Source organism: Cebus imitator, unplaced genomic scaffold (assembly GCF_001604975.1).
Source record: "Cebus imitator isolate Cc_AM_T3 unplaced genomic scaffold, Cebus_imitator-1.0 Scaffold338, whole genome shotgun sequence".
NCBI lineage: Eukaryota > Metazoa > Chordata > Mammalia > Primates > Cebidae > Cebus > Cebus imitator.
In genome coordinates, this window is record NW_016107653.1 from 166,033 (window position 1) to 180,679 (window position 14,647).

General features: G+C 40.3%; 1 protein-coding gene and 1 pseudogene across 13 annotated transcripts in view; one reads left to right on the forward strand and one right to left on the reverse strand.

Moving 5' to 3' along the window:
• The window catches only part of MARK3 (microtubule affinity regulating kinase 3), a 118,952-nt gene that overhangs the window by 18,270 nt on the left and 86,035 nt on the right, over positions 1-14,647 (forward strand). For all 13 annotated transcript variants that reach the window (XM_017505319.2, XM_017505303.2, XM_017505305.2 and 10 more), the window contains exon 2: positions 6,144-6,335. In XM_017505319.2, coding sequence (XP_017360808.1) covers positions 6,144-6,335 — 192 coding nt within the window. The remainder of the gene's footprint in view (positions 1-6,143; positions 6,336-14,647) is intronic.
• LOC108287153 lies at positions 11,495-12,572 on the reverse strand (annotated as a pseudogene).

Below are 14,647 nucleotides of genomic sequence, written 5' to 3' on the forward strand. Positions count from 1 at the left end.
TTGAGACAGAGTCTCACTCTGTCACCCAGGCTGGAGTGCAACATGTGCCTCCCGGTTTCAAGCTATTCTCCTGCCTCAGCCTCTCAAGTAGCTGGGATTACAGGCATATACCACCACACCCTGCTAATTTTTGTATTTTTAGTAGAGACGGGGTTTCACCATGTTGGCCAGGCTGGTCTAGAACTCGTGACCTCCAGTGATCCGCCCACCTCAACCTCCCAAAATGTTGGGATTACAGGCGTTATTAAACTTTTTATTTTTTGAAATAATTTGACATACAGAAAAGTTGTAAACAACAACAACAAAAAATAATAATAATGCAATAATGATGGTTGGCTCTCTCACATCTTACACCTTTTTCTTTCCTTAAAGCAGTGGCCATGACTTTCACGTATTATGTTACATAGTAGTAATAATGCACAACCTTGTCTTGTTTCTAATCTTAAATGATTGTGGAAGTTCTCTCCATTTGTTTTATTTCATTTTTTCCTGTTTTAGCATTGGAGAATAAGTAAATGAAAAGAAAATTTCATTTAGTGTAATATTTGCAGAAGGTTAGGGGTTTTTTTAATTGTTTTGATTGCTGTTTTTTGGGGGGTCAGTGATTTTTATCAAATCAATGACATTCCATTCTAATCCTAGTTTGCTGTTGAGTTTTGTGGGGGCTTTTTGGTAGAGACAGGGTCTTGCTGTGTTTGCCCAGGCGTGTCTCAAACTCCTGGGTTTAAACAAGCCTCTTTCTTCAGCCTCTGAAGGTACTGGGATTACAAGTATGAGTCACCATGCCTGACCAAGAGTTTTTAAATTATAAATTGTTCAGTCTTATCAAATCCTTTTTCTATGTTGAATGAAATAATTGCCTAGCTGCTTTCAAAAGTGAAATGTGACTTTGTGAATATCTCTAACGTATAAAATACTTGGCGAAAAGCCATTTATTGTCACAATTTGGCTTTTTAGTTTAGTTTAGTTTAGTTTTGTTTTGTTTTTAACATTTGGAAACCCTGCCTGTATGTTAAGGAGGTAGCTTGTGATTTTAGGATTAGAAAGGATGTCGGGTTGCACTTCCTGTGTTTTACAGAAGGGACCAAGCTCTGTTCAGGAAGATTTGAAACATAGTGTAAAGCTGTTGCTGTTTTAAACTTGTAAACCTGATTTCTTCTCATGTGTGAGGTACTTAAGTGGGCCTGTCAAATTTCAGGTTGGTTCTCTGCCTGGTAGATACAAGGACAAGACTATTCTGGAACCTTATTAATGTTAAAATTTTTTTTTTTTACTGACTTACTGCTGGCAAGGATTTTTTTAAAAAAGGTTTTTAAAATGTGTCTAAGAAATGTCTTCTGATTATACAGTTAATAACAATCTGTGGTTCTTTTATATGTGGGCAAAATTAAGAACTAATATGTAAAACAAAATGGAGTGCATTCCCATTGATTTTTCTTATTGCTTTGCAATGATATGGCATCTACGTCAGTAGTGCTTTGGCTAAACGTCACAAAGACCTAACACAGTGGCCTAAACAAATAGGGGTTTATTTTTCTCCAAAAAGACATCTGGAGGTATGCAGCATCTTGCTTTAGTTCAGCAGTTCAGTAATATTGGAGTTGGTGGTTTTTTAAAAGTAGTTTTGTCTTTTCTCTCATGTTTGAGACCTTGTAGCTACAGGACAACATTATATAGCCACAGCTACATGGTTGCATTCAAGGAGGGAGGAAGGGACTGTATTGGCAACTCTGTCCTCCCCCTCATGCTTTTTTTTTTTTTTTTTTCTCCCTGAGATGAAGTCTCACTGTGTCGCCCAAGCTGGGATGCAGTGGCAGGATCTCTGCTCACTGCAGCCTCGACTTCCTGAGTTCAAGCAATTCTCATGCTTCAGCCTCCCAAGTAGCTGGGATAGGCGTGTACCACCACGCCTAGCTAAATTTTGTACTTTTAGTAAAGATGGGGTTTCACCATGTTAGCCAGGCTGATCTCGAACTCCTGAACTCAGATGATCCACCAGCCTCAGCCTCCCAAAGTGCTGGGATTACAGGTGTGAGTTACTATGACCAGCCTCCTCTTTTATGATAAATTTCCCCAGACATTATCAACCCTTACCCCCTTACCCACGTTGCCACCTAGTAGACTTTAATAAGAACTGACCAGAACTAAGCCAGATGGTTATCTCTAGCTGCAGAGAAGTTTGGGAAAACAAGTATTTGACTGGCCATGTGGTCTCCCTGAACACACTTTCAACTTGAAGAAGGAAATCTCATGCCTTTGGCTGTATTCCACATTATTTTCAGTAGCAGTGTACATATTCTAGTTTTCATGGTGGATGAAGTGATATCAGTTCAGTTCTACAGGAAGGAGAAGAATCAAGGCTCATTTAATCTATAAGAATTAAACTTGGCAGCTTTTGAGTACCCATTAGGTTCATAGTCTGCCATAAAATATTATAAAGGAGCCCAGGCATGGTGGCTTACACCTGTAATATCAGCACTTTGGGAGACCAGGGCAGGAGGATCACTTGAGGCCAGGAGTTTGAGACCAGCCTGGGCAACACAGTGAGACCCTATCTCTACAAAAAATTAAAACATTAGCCATGTGTGGTGCACATGCCTGTAGTCCCAGCTACTAGGGAGGCTGAGGTGGGATGACCCCTTAAATCCAGGAGTTCGAGGCTGCAGTTAGCTATGATCACACTACCGCACTCTATTAGCCTGGGCAACAGAACGATACCCTGTCTCAAAAAAAAGAAAAATCAAGTTTTTAATCAAAGATTTATATAATATGTGCGTGTATGTGTTTGTGTGTGCGCGCACGTGCGCACACGTGTGTGTGTGTGTGTGTGTGTGTGTGTAGGTTGTTTATTGACTCCTTAGGAAGAAAAAAAATGTATGAAATAGTACAAGAATTCAGAATTATTTGTTTAAATGTTTAGTGTTGATACTGAGTGTTATGATATAGGAATAGGGAACTTTTTCTTAGGGTCAGTGATGGGTACTTGGGAAAATAAAATGAAGGCCAAACGGAAGCAAAAGACGATTTAATTTGCTTCTATTTTGAGGGAATTTTTAAAAGTTAACTCTTAAATTTTTAATTTAAGGACTTTGTCAGGAAACATCAAATTAAATATATTAAGTTTAACAACCTAACAAACATCAGATCTTTCAATCTGTCGTATGAAGAAATACAAGTTTCTTTCTGCTTTCTGTTATGACTGTTGATTTGCATGATTGTGTTTTAGGTTAGTCTGGGTTATGCTGTGGCAATACACATCACCAAAATCCTAGTGATTGAACACAGTAAAAAGCTTTTGCACGCACCAAGTCTGCTTGAGGGATCCCAGTAAGGAGAAGTAAGAAAACCTGATGAGATGCAGGGAGAGCCATAGAAGGCTTCATGATGATGGTGACAGATGATCTAAACATAATAGAATGAGTAGGTTTTTAGGTTTAAAGAGAAGAAAGGACATTAAAACTGAGGGAACAACACTATGAGTCAGAGCTAGACTCAAAGCTCGAGTCTACTGGATGATATAGTGGGAGAGGAAGAATAGATGAGCAGGCCTTGAATTCATTTAACATTCAGCAAAAATGTGTTGCATATCTACTATGTGCTAGGCACTGTTTCAGATTTTGGGGAATATCTGATAATGAGCAAAACCCAAAAACCCTGTCCTCGTGAAGGTTACAACATGCTAATGGGTGAAGTCCTAAGGAGTTAGTATTTTATTATAAGCACGTTGGTGAGTAAGCAAAGATAGGAATGTTGGATGCCTATCAATCTTAAGATTTTCCTGGCCGGGCACGGTGGCTCACACCTGTAATCCCAGCACTTTGGCAAGCCAAGGTGGCTAGATCACTTGAGGTCAGCAGTTCAAGACCAGCCTGGCCAACATAGTGAAACCCTGTCTCTACTAAAAATACAAAAATAAGCCAGTTGTGGTGGCACACACCTGTAGTTCCAGCTACTCGTGAGGTTGGGGCAGGAGAATTGCTTGAATCAGAGAGGTGAAGGTTGCAGTGAGCTAAGATTGTGCCACCACACCTCAGCTGACAGAGGGAGAATCCATCTTAAAAAAAAAAAAAAAAAGATTTTTCTAATATTCTATTTTACATGAAATAGAAGGCAGTTGGTTTGCATGAAAATTATTATTTCATCAATTTAACTGCCTCATGGAAAGCACACATGTCGAAGTCAAATAAAACATAGAGATGAATATCTGAAATTAAAACATTTTATTTAGAAGCAAGAATTGCAATTTGGGGCACACACACACAGACCACATAGTGGTCTTCAGTATGTCTGAAAAACAAAGTAAAGGATGGAGAGGTTTTTTTGTTTTTTGTTTTGGAGATGGAGTATCACTCTGTTGCCAGGCTGGCGTTCAGTGGCTCGATCACGGCTCACGGCAGCCTCTGACTCCCTGGTTCAAGCGATTTTCCTGCCTCAGCCTCCCAAGTAGCTGGGATTACAGGCATGTATCACCACACCCAACTAATTTTTGTATTTTTAGTAGAGACGGGGTTTCACCGTGTTGGCCAGGATAATCTTGATCTTCTGACTTTGTGATCCGCCAGCCTCAGCCTCCCAAAGTGCTGGGATTACAGGTGTGAGCCACTTCACCCAGACCCAGCTGCTATTTTAAGATCCAAGGGATAATTAATTCCTGTTTTTGTTTTCATGAAACTTAAATTCTAGTGTAATCAAAATCATGTAGAAATAAATATAAACGTGATCACCCAACTTCTTTTAAAATTATACTGCAGTTGACGTAATCATTTGCATTACAATAGCATGCATCTTGTGCACAACAAAATCTACCTGTTATTGTGTTAAAGCCTTAGTGTCAAAGCTTTGTTATCATTTTAGTCTTTTCTTTTATCAACTCTGTATTTCTAAATGGGCCATTTTCCGAAAGTTCTAATATGGAAATTAGAATCATTTTTGTTATAGGAACAGTGCAACAGTTAACCTAGATTTGTAACTAGGTCATAAAAAGCCTGTTTTATCTAAAATAGACATTTGCAGTAAAAACTTAGAAATTGTTGTTGGGATGCAGTATTATGTGATAATTGAGTAAAACAGACAACAGCCTATCTCCAAACCTGGTGTGTGAGTGTGAAAATATTAGAGTGATAATGAAGTAGTTGGAGATTAATATGGAAATTCTGAAAAGTACATCTTTTGAGAAATTTAGAGGTAGATGGCACAAGTTTTAAAGCTTACTTTCACTTTAAAACACCTGAATTTCATTTTCTTTGACAGGTATATTACCAAGCAGTTTATCAGCTAGATCAGTCTTGTTTTGACTTATGGATATATAGAGAAAGACAGGGCATTTTCCTGGACAAAAAGTTGGAAAAGAGAAACATATAAAGGGGATCGAAAGTGGCTGTGAGTGCATATGAACTGAGCAGGAGTTATCAGCCACAGTGGGGAAGGGATTGGGACATCTAATCCTTTGAATTCGTATAGGGCCAAGGGAACAGTAGTAGCAGGATGCCTGCGCATATAGAAGTGTACACAGTGTGTACACAGAAGTGTAATTCTCGGACCTGAATGTTTCATAGGATAGAGACATATTGAGTACTTTATTCAACATACATGTTGAGTACTTTATACATCTGTTCAACAAGGGCCATCTATTAAGCGCCGTACAGTCTAGCTGTTTCTTTAAGCACATTGTTTTGAATTACTGTTAGCAGTGTAGCATAGAAGGAAATTGGGAATCCAGATTCTCTATGGATTTCCCTCTGAACAGTTGTGTGGCTGTATCCTTATCTGGTGAATGGGGACATTAGCGTTTCCCTGCTCCGCAGGCTGTAGTGAGGCTCAGGTGTGCAGGTGCACTTAATAGCATGTGGAAAAGTTGAGCACTTGTAACCAGAAGGCAGCCCTTTGACTCCTATTTTATATAATAGCCGTGTATGCAAAATATCTAATTTCCTGAACACCCAGTTGAACTTTAACACTTGGTATTTTTCTTCTCAGAATTCTCATTTTCCTCATAAATTTATATTATGTCATTAAATTCCTTTGAAGTGCTAGATACTTCAGGATTAAAGTAGGAATGTTGTTTCTTCAACTAGAAGCTCTTAGAACTTGGCAAGTACTCTGTGTTCTCTCATTTCCTTATCTTTGTATATGCTGTATTGCAGCACACGTCACATGGAGATGGGCGTCAAGAAGTTACCTCTCGCACCAGCCGCTCAGGAGCTCGGTGTAGAAACTCTATAGCTTCCTGTGCAGATGAACAGCCTCACATCGGAAACTACAGACTGTTGAAAACAATCGGCAAGGGGAATTTTGCAAAAGTAAAATTGGCAAGACATATCCTTACAGGCAGAGAGGTAAATACCAGTTATGCTTATTTCTGTTATGACTGTTGCTCTGTTTATTTCCATGTAAGAGAGAGAAAAGAATACGGATATATTTGGCCTTATTTCTAAGCTAACTAAGCTTTTTATTTGTTTTATTTTATTTTATTTTATTTTATTTTATTTTCAAGACAGGGTCTCTCCCTGTCACCCAGGCTGGAGTGCAGTGGTGCAGTCATGGCTCATTATAGCCTTGACCTCTTGGGTTGAGGTGATTCTCCCACCTCAGCCTCCTGAGTAGCTGAGACTACAGGTATGTGCTGCCACACCTGGCTAATTTTTTAAAAAAATTTTTGTAGAGACAGAGTTCTCACCATGTTGCTCAGGCTGGTTTCGAACTCCTGAGCTCAAGCAGTCCTCCTGCCTCAACCTCCACAAGTGTTGGGATTATAGGCATGAGCATCGTGCCTGGCTAATTAAGCTTTTTCTTTTTGGGGGTGGGGGCGCGGGGGACGGAGTCTTGCTCTGTAGCCCAGGCCTGGAGTGCAGTGACGTGGTCTCAGCTCACTGCAACCTCTGCCTCCTGGGTTCAAGTGATTCTCCTGCTTCAGCCTCCCTAGTAGCTGGGATTACAGGCATGTGCTGCCACGCCTGACCAATTTTTATTTTTTTTTTAGTAGAGACGGGGTTTCATCATGTTAGCCAGGCTGGCCTCAAACTCCTGACCTCAGGTGATCCGCCTGCCTCACCCTCCCAAAGTGCTGGGATTACATGTGTGAGCCACTGTGCCCAGCCTAATTAAGCTTTTTCAAAAGAACACGAAACATATATTAGTTGCCTGGGAGTTATTTTGCTTTCCCATTACTTTAAATGTTGTAAATATCATAGAGGGTTTAAATAATCTTTACGTTTAAAAATGAGTAATGTTGCCGGGCGCGGTAGCTCACGCCTGTAATCCCAGCGCTTTGGGAGGCTGAGGTGGGAGGATCACCTGAGGTCAAGAGATCGCGACCATGCTGGCTAACATGGTGAAACCCATCTCTACTAAAAATACAAACATTAGCTGGGCACGGTGGCGGAGGTTGCAGTGAGCCGAGATTGTGCTACTGCACTCTAGCATGGTGATAGAACGAGACTCTGTCTCAAAAAAAAAAAAAAAATGAGTAATGTTTTGTTCTTTTTCAGTAGTAAACGTCTGCCACCACAGTAAAAATTGTCTTTAACTTAAGGTACACACTTACATATTTGAGCTCATGTTACTTGCAAATTGATAGTATTGTCAATATTTACAAATTTATCTTCAAGAGGTTTCTTCGTTTCTTTACTTTTCTCATAGTATATGTTTAATGGGTTATTGTGTAGTAAGGCACATATTTTCCTAACCCTTGTGAAATGGCTTTCTGCTCAGCCCCATTTCTATTAATAAAAAATACATGCATTAAAACCACAAAATTAACTCCCTCCTGTTGTGTGGTACAGAGCCTGTTTTGCTGTGCTTTTTTTTGGACAAAGTTTTGCTCTTTCACCAGGCTGGAGTGCAGTGGCATGATGTTGACTCACTGCAACCTCCGCCTCCTAGGTTCAAACAATTTTCCTGCCTCAGCCTCCCAAGTAGCTGGGATTACAGGTGACCGCCACCATGTCCAACTAATTTTTGTATTTTTAGTAGAGACAGGGTTTCACCATGTTGGCCAGCGTGGTCTCAATCTCTTGACCTCGTGATCTGCCCGCCTCAGCCTCCCAAAGTGCTGGAATTACAGGCGTGAGCCACTGCACCCAGCCTGTTTTGCTTCTTTCATGTAGTTTGTTGCATTTAGGTCTTTGCACCTACTGTTCCCTGTACGTGAAATACTCTTTACTCTTCTGTTTAGGGATCACTTCTGAGAATCATTGACAGATCATCTTTCCCCATGCATGGGATACCATAAAAATCCAAATATCCTCTTTTATGGCACAATTTGCATTGTATTGGAATTACCCGTTTGTCTCCTTCTGTAGTCTGTAGGCGATCTCCAGTCTATAGGTAAAAACGACAGAACTTAACACAGTGCTTGTAACCTGTTAGGTACTTAATAAATATTTGTTAAATGAATATAATAATACTGTTGTTGTTTTTTTTGGAAGAGGGTGACAGAGTCTTGCTCTGTTGCCCAGGCTGGAGCGCAGCAGTGCCATCTCAGCATCTCAGCTCACTGCAACCTCTGCCTCCTGGGTTCAAGTGATTCTCTTGCTTCAGTCTCCCGAATATCTGGGTTTACAGGCACCCACCACCACACCCAGCTCATTTTTTGTGTTTTAGTAGAGATGGGGTTTCACCATGTTGGCCAGGCTGGTCTCGAACTCCTGATGTCAGGTGATCTGCCCGCCTCAGCCTCCCAAAGTACTGGGATTACAGACATGAGCCACTGTGCCTGGCCTGAATGTAGTAATACTTTTGAAGGAAGCTTTTAAAACAAATGCTGTCCCTGTGATAGATGTGCCAAGACTGTGACACATACACTATGGCATTCATACCTGTAGCCCACCAGGCCTGGGGCTGCAGGAGCATGAGCCCTGGGTCAGTCATCTGTCAACAGGCATCCTCTGTTTGCAGCAGTGTGCCCTATAAATATTCTCATTTCCTGTGTATGCTGAGACTTGGAAAAGGTTGGAAAGCACTGGACTGTGCTAACTGGAATCTTAAAAGACTCTTGCCAGAAATTTGCCTCTTCACAATACATCCCAATTTTAGTGATAAAATCCTTGTGGATTTTTTAGTCGTGACTCCTGTTATTGAGCTGCCTTAGATTACTTTTGGAACCAGTAAACAGCTTGTGTGGGCGGAGCTGTCCCTGTTGTTCTTGATTAAAGCTTTCTTGAGATAAGGAACCAGACCTCTGAGTTTAATTCCCACCAGTTCCAGGTGGCTACTTGCCAGCTTCCTGATGTGGGCAGAGATGGTGGGCTAAGAGAGCATTGGGACAGACACACCCTCTCCCATTTACTTTACCTAACTTACGTTGGCTGGAGTCTGGCCTGTGGTGTTTACTTCTAGTAGGTTCTTTCTCTAGAAATCCTTGAATGTGACTGGCACTGTGGTTTAATTTAAAATTTTTGTCAGTTTTTTAATAACTTTGAACAGAATTATTTTACCTTTTTTTTTTTTTTTTGCCTATTGTAGATATGACCCAGAATCATATACAATGTAAACAGTGTAGAAATTCATTATATAGAAAGTAAAAGTTCCTTGAAATTTGTCTCTTCAAAGACAATCACTTTCAGCAGTTTGGTGTATATTCCCAGAGTTTTTTATACAGACATTAACTTTTTAAAAGATTTTAATAAAAAGGGACTTGTATGGGACATAATAGTTTTTTTAGTTAGTAATGTACCTTGACCATGTCTGGGTCTTAGTACTCATAGATCTGACGCACTTAGTGTAAAGGCAGCATAGTCTTCCTCTGTAGGGTGGTATCATAGTTTATTTCATATCAATGGGCATTAGAGTTGTTTCTAATTTTTTGTTGTTACGAATGTATCTGTAGTGGACATTCTTTAGCATTGTGTGTTCTTGTTAAGTGTTTCTGTAGGATAATTCCTAGAAACGGAAGTCCTAGGTCAAAGTCAATAAATACTTGACATTGTAATAGATATTACTAAATTTGTTTTGAATGAAAAGTGATGTGTACCTACTTTGTCATCCTACCAAAATGAATGAATGTTCGTTTTCCTACATGCTTCTACACTAGATAATTTTTGTCTGTCTGAATGTCTTAGTCTGTTTTTGCTGCTGTAACATAATACCAGAGACTAGGTAATATATAAGCATAAGAAACGTGCTTCTTACAGTTGTGGAAGCTCAGAAGTCCAAGGTCCAGGGCCTGCATCTGGCCAGGGCCTTCTTGAAACATGAAGGGCGTGTTGGAAGGGCAAAGAGTGGAGAGGAGCGGGGAGGGAAGGGAAGAGGAGGAGAAAGAAGAGAGGGCAGAGCCCTTGCAACCTGATTGCCTCTCTAGGGCCCCACCTCTTAGTACTGCTGCAGTGGCAGTTACATTTTAACATGAGCTTGGGAGGAGACAAACATTTAAACCGTAACACGGATGGACAAAAAAAGGTTGTAGAAAAAAACAGAAGTTGCTTTTTCCCTTTTCACTACTTAGATTTATGATCTTTTAATATATTTTTGTCATTCATATTTTCTTTTTAAAACAAATTCCCTGACCACCCGCAGTAACTCATGCCTCTATTCCTAGTGCTTTGGGAGGCCATGGCAGGAAGATCATTTGAGCCCAGGAGTACAAGGCTGCATTGAGCTGTGATTGTACCACTGTACTCCAGCCTGGGCAGCAGTGGACGTGCTCTAAAATAAATAAATAAAGCAAGTTTCCTGTTTATATCATTTATTCATCTTGCTTTTTAAAAAAAAAAAATCTTAGTAATTTAAACCCTTTATGTTTTAGTCATCTGTCTGATGTGTCTGTTGTGTAGGTGATGAATATCTTTCCCTAGATTGTTACTTCTCTTAACTGTTTATGTTGTCTTGTCTTAGGGAAGTTTTTAAGTATTTATGTGGCAAAATTGTTTCATCTTTTTCTTTATTACATTTGGGTTTCATGTCTTCATGAAGATTTGTCCTATGACTTAAAAAACAATTCTGTATCTTCTAATATTCCTCTTATGGTTCACATTTTAACATTTAATTCATGTGGTATATAGTTGGGAGGATTCATATCAGGTGTAGGGATATGGCTTTTTTTTTTCCGCTTGGATTACAATTGTCTCAGAACCATCAGTTCTCTCCTCCGATTGAAGATACCTGCATTAACACGTGTTAAATTCTTGTTTGTGTCCTGTTGTTTCTCCAGTCTATTTAGTCTCATACCATGGTGTTTTTATTACTACAGCTGTGGATTATATATTTTAGGTCAAGTTCCCCTCCTGATTATATTCTTTTTTTTTTTTTATTTGTGAGACAGAGTCTCACTCTGTCGCCAGGCTGGAGTGCAGTGGCGCTAACTTGGCTCACTGCAACCTCCACCTCCAGGATTCAAGCGATTTTCCTGCCTCATCCTCCCAAGTAGCTGGGACTACAGGTGCTCGCCACTGTACTGGGCTAATTTTTGTAATTTTAGTAGAGATGGAGTTTCATCATCTTGGCCAGGATGGTCTTGATCTCTTGACCTAATGATTTGCCTACCTTGGCCTCCCGACATGCTGGAGTTACAGGTGTGAGCCACTGCACCTGGCCAGTAATTCTTATTTTTCGAAATTTTCTTGTATATATATTTCATCCATTTACTCTTCCAGATGAATTTTAAAATTAAATTGCCATTTTCTAAAAACAGAACATGAAATTTTGATTAGACTAAGTTTCACGGGATTAGTTGTTTGTTTTTTGTTTGTTTTGTTTTGTTTTGTTTTTTACTAGTGGCAGTAGAATTTATTCAGATGTGCCTTAATATACTTGCTGGGGCTTGCCCATGGGGCTCTTTATATATAAGGCCTGGACATTCTGCCAGTTTTTCTCAAACAGTGACACCAAGAAGCTAACAGCCAGGTGAATGTTATACACAAGCTCATCTGTCATCTTCACATGGCCAATGGCCACAGCCAGACATAACACCTTCTTCATTTGGAACTTGATTATGGACTTTGCCTCATTCACTTTGGCCAACATGTTTTCGTTGTGTGTGAGCAGGGTACAGAACTTCCCTGCCTTATTTAGGCCTGGGCCAAGGATTCATGGGATTTGCTTGATGTGAGACTCTGAAGCCAAAAATGCATCATACTTCTTTGGCCAGCTTCTTGACCAGCTTCTTATTCTTGTTGAGTTTTTTCAGCGCCTCGATGTCCATGTGGGGGATATCCATGGCCTTGGCCTTGTCACAGTGCTGCTGGTCCCCCAGGACATATACTTGGGGCATGGAGTGGACTTAAGCCAGACAGTGCCCAAGAAGCACTTGCCCTTCTGGGGGTCATGGTTCTTCAAGCTGATCTGCAACTCCACCGTCTCCAGGAACTTGTGGCGCTTGCACTGGTTCTGGTGCAGGACTTCCTGCACCACCTCATACAGGGTGTTGTGGGAGACTTTGCTGCTCATGGCTTCTCCACCCATGATAACTGGAAAAGAGGGATTAGTTGATTTTCTAAATTATTAATAGTTTGGGAGGAAATTGATATTTTCATGATGCTAAGTCTTTTCTATTCCAGAATATACAGCGTGTCTCAAATTTGTTTTCAGAGTTTATAACTTTTTTCACCTCTCTTTTTTTTTTTTTTTTGAGACGGAGTTTCGCTCTTGTTACCCAGGCTGGAGTGCAATGGCGCGATCCTGGCTCACCGCAACCTCCGCCTCCTGGGTTCAGGCAGTTCTCCTGCCTCAGCCTCCTAAGCAGCTGGGATTACAGGCATGCGCCATCATGCCCAGCTAATTTTTTGTGTTTTTAGTAGAGACGGGGTTTCACCATGTTGACCGGGATGGTCTCGATCTCTTGACCTCGTGATCCACCCGCCTCGGCCTCCCAAAGTGCTGGAATTACAGGCATGAGCCACAGCGCCCGGCCTCTCTTTTTATGTAATGCTTGTTAAATTCATTCTGAGATATTTTATAATTTTTGTTGCTAATGTAAATTGGACTTTTTTTTTCCTCAAGGCAATAATATATAACATCTTGCATTTGGGAAACTTTTGATCTCACATTTGGAACATTGAAAATTAATCTTATGTTATTTTTTAATAGCACACTTTTAATTTGGTGTTCAGTTCTATGAATTTTAGCTCATGTACAGGTTCATGTTACCACCATTATAATCAGGATATGGAACAGTCCCATGGCCCCAGTCCCTTGTGCTGTCCATTTAAATGGTAACCCCCTCCCCTACCATAACCTCCTGCTACACCCTGTCTGTTCTCCATCCTCATAGTTTTATTTATTTTATTTTACTTTTTTCGAGATAGAATCTCCATCTGTCCCCCAGGCTGGAGTGCAGTGGTTCTGTCTTGGCTCACTGAAGCTTCCGTCTCTTGGGTTCAAGCAGTCCTCCCACCTCAGCCTCCCCGGTAGCTGGACCACAGGCACACAGCACAGCACCCAGCTTATTTTATTTTATTTTATTTTTGGTAGAGACGGGGTTTCACCATAGTGTCCAGGCTGCTCTTGAACTCCTGAGCTCAAGCAGTCCATTTGCCATGGCCTCCCAAAGTCCTGAGATTACAGGTGTGAGCCACCACGCCTAGGCAGTTGCCTTTTCTTGAGAATATCAAATAAAATGGGATCGTATGATATGTATGTTACCTTTTGAAACTGGCTTCTTCTCACTCAGCATAATGCCTTTGAGATTGATTCAGGCTGTTGCATATATTGACAGTTTATTCCTTTTTGTGGCTGAGAAGTATTCTGTTGTATGGCTAGACCACAGTTGGTATTAGCTCTCCCACTGAAGGACATTTGAATAATTTCCAGTGTTTGGCAGTTATGAATAGAGCTCCTGTACAAGTTTTTGTTAGAACATAAGTTTTAGTTTCTTCAGGAGTGACAATACTGGATCATATGGTAAAGAATTAAGTGAATTGTTAACTAGAAAACTGGTTTTATATACCAGTATAATATTCCTTGTAGAAAGAAACCTAAAGCCTCTGGTCTATATTGGTATATTTTTATTACTTAGTACTGTTGTTCTCAGCTAATATCTTATTTTTGTCAGTGTTCTCTTGGTCTGTGATGGGAATGTGATATATTTTGCCTGTTGAAGAACTAAAACCTCTGAAGAAAACCCAGAGGGTTGCAGAAAGAGTGGCATTGATGATTTGGGGACTTAGTTTATTCTGAGGCAGTATAAGATAAAGGGTTATTGTGTATTAGGTTGAAAGTTTTAACTGCTATCCTTGTGGTAAGAACAGAGATGTAGAATTATGTAGTGAAAAGAATTTTCTAAAAGATGGGAGTAGGGATAATCTATATCGTGCATTTAAGTCACAAGGATGTTGTGAACATAAAAAATACTCATGAAAAACTGTGTGTTCATTGGAAGAGAGGCATTTTTATTTAACAAACATGTTGGAGTAAGAATTAAAACCAAGATATATTAATATGTACACCCCGGGAACCATTTTAAATCAAGTCTTTAAATAGCTTACTTATAAGTTCAATTTAGATGAGACCTCCCCCACTCCCAGGATGGTTTAGACCATGAACCAATCAGAAATGGACATCAAAATGCTCATTTTATATATTTTTAAAATACATTAAAGGCCGGGCGCGGTGGCTCAAGCCTGTAATCCCAGCACTTTGGGAGGCCGAGGCGGGTGGATCACGAGGTCAAGAGATCGAGACCATCCTGGTCAACATGGTGAAACGCTGTCTCTAC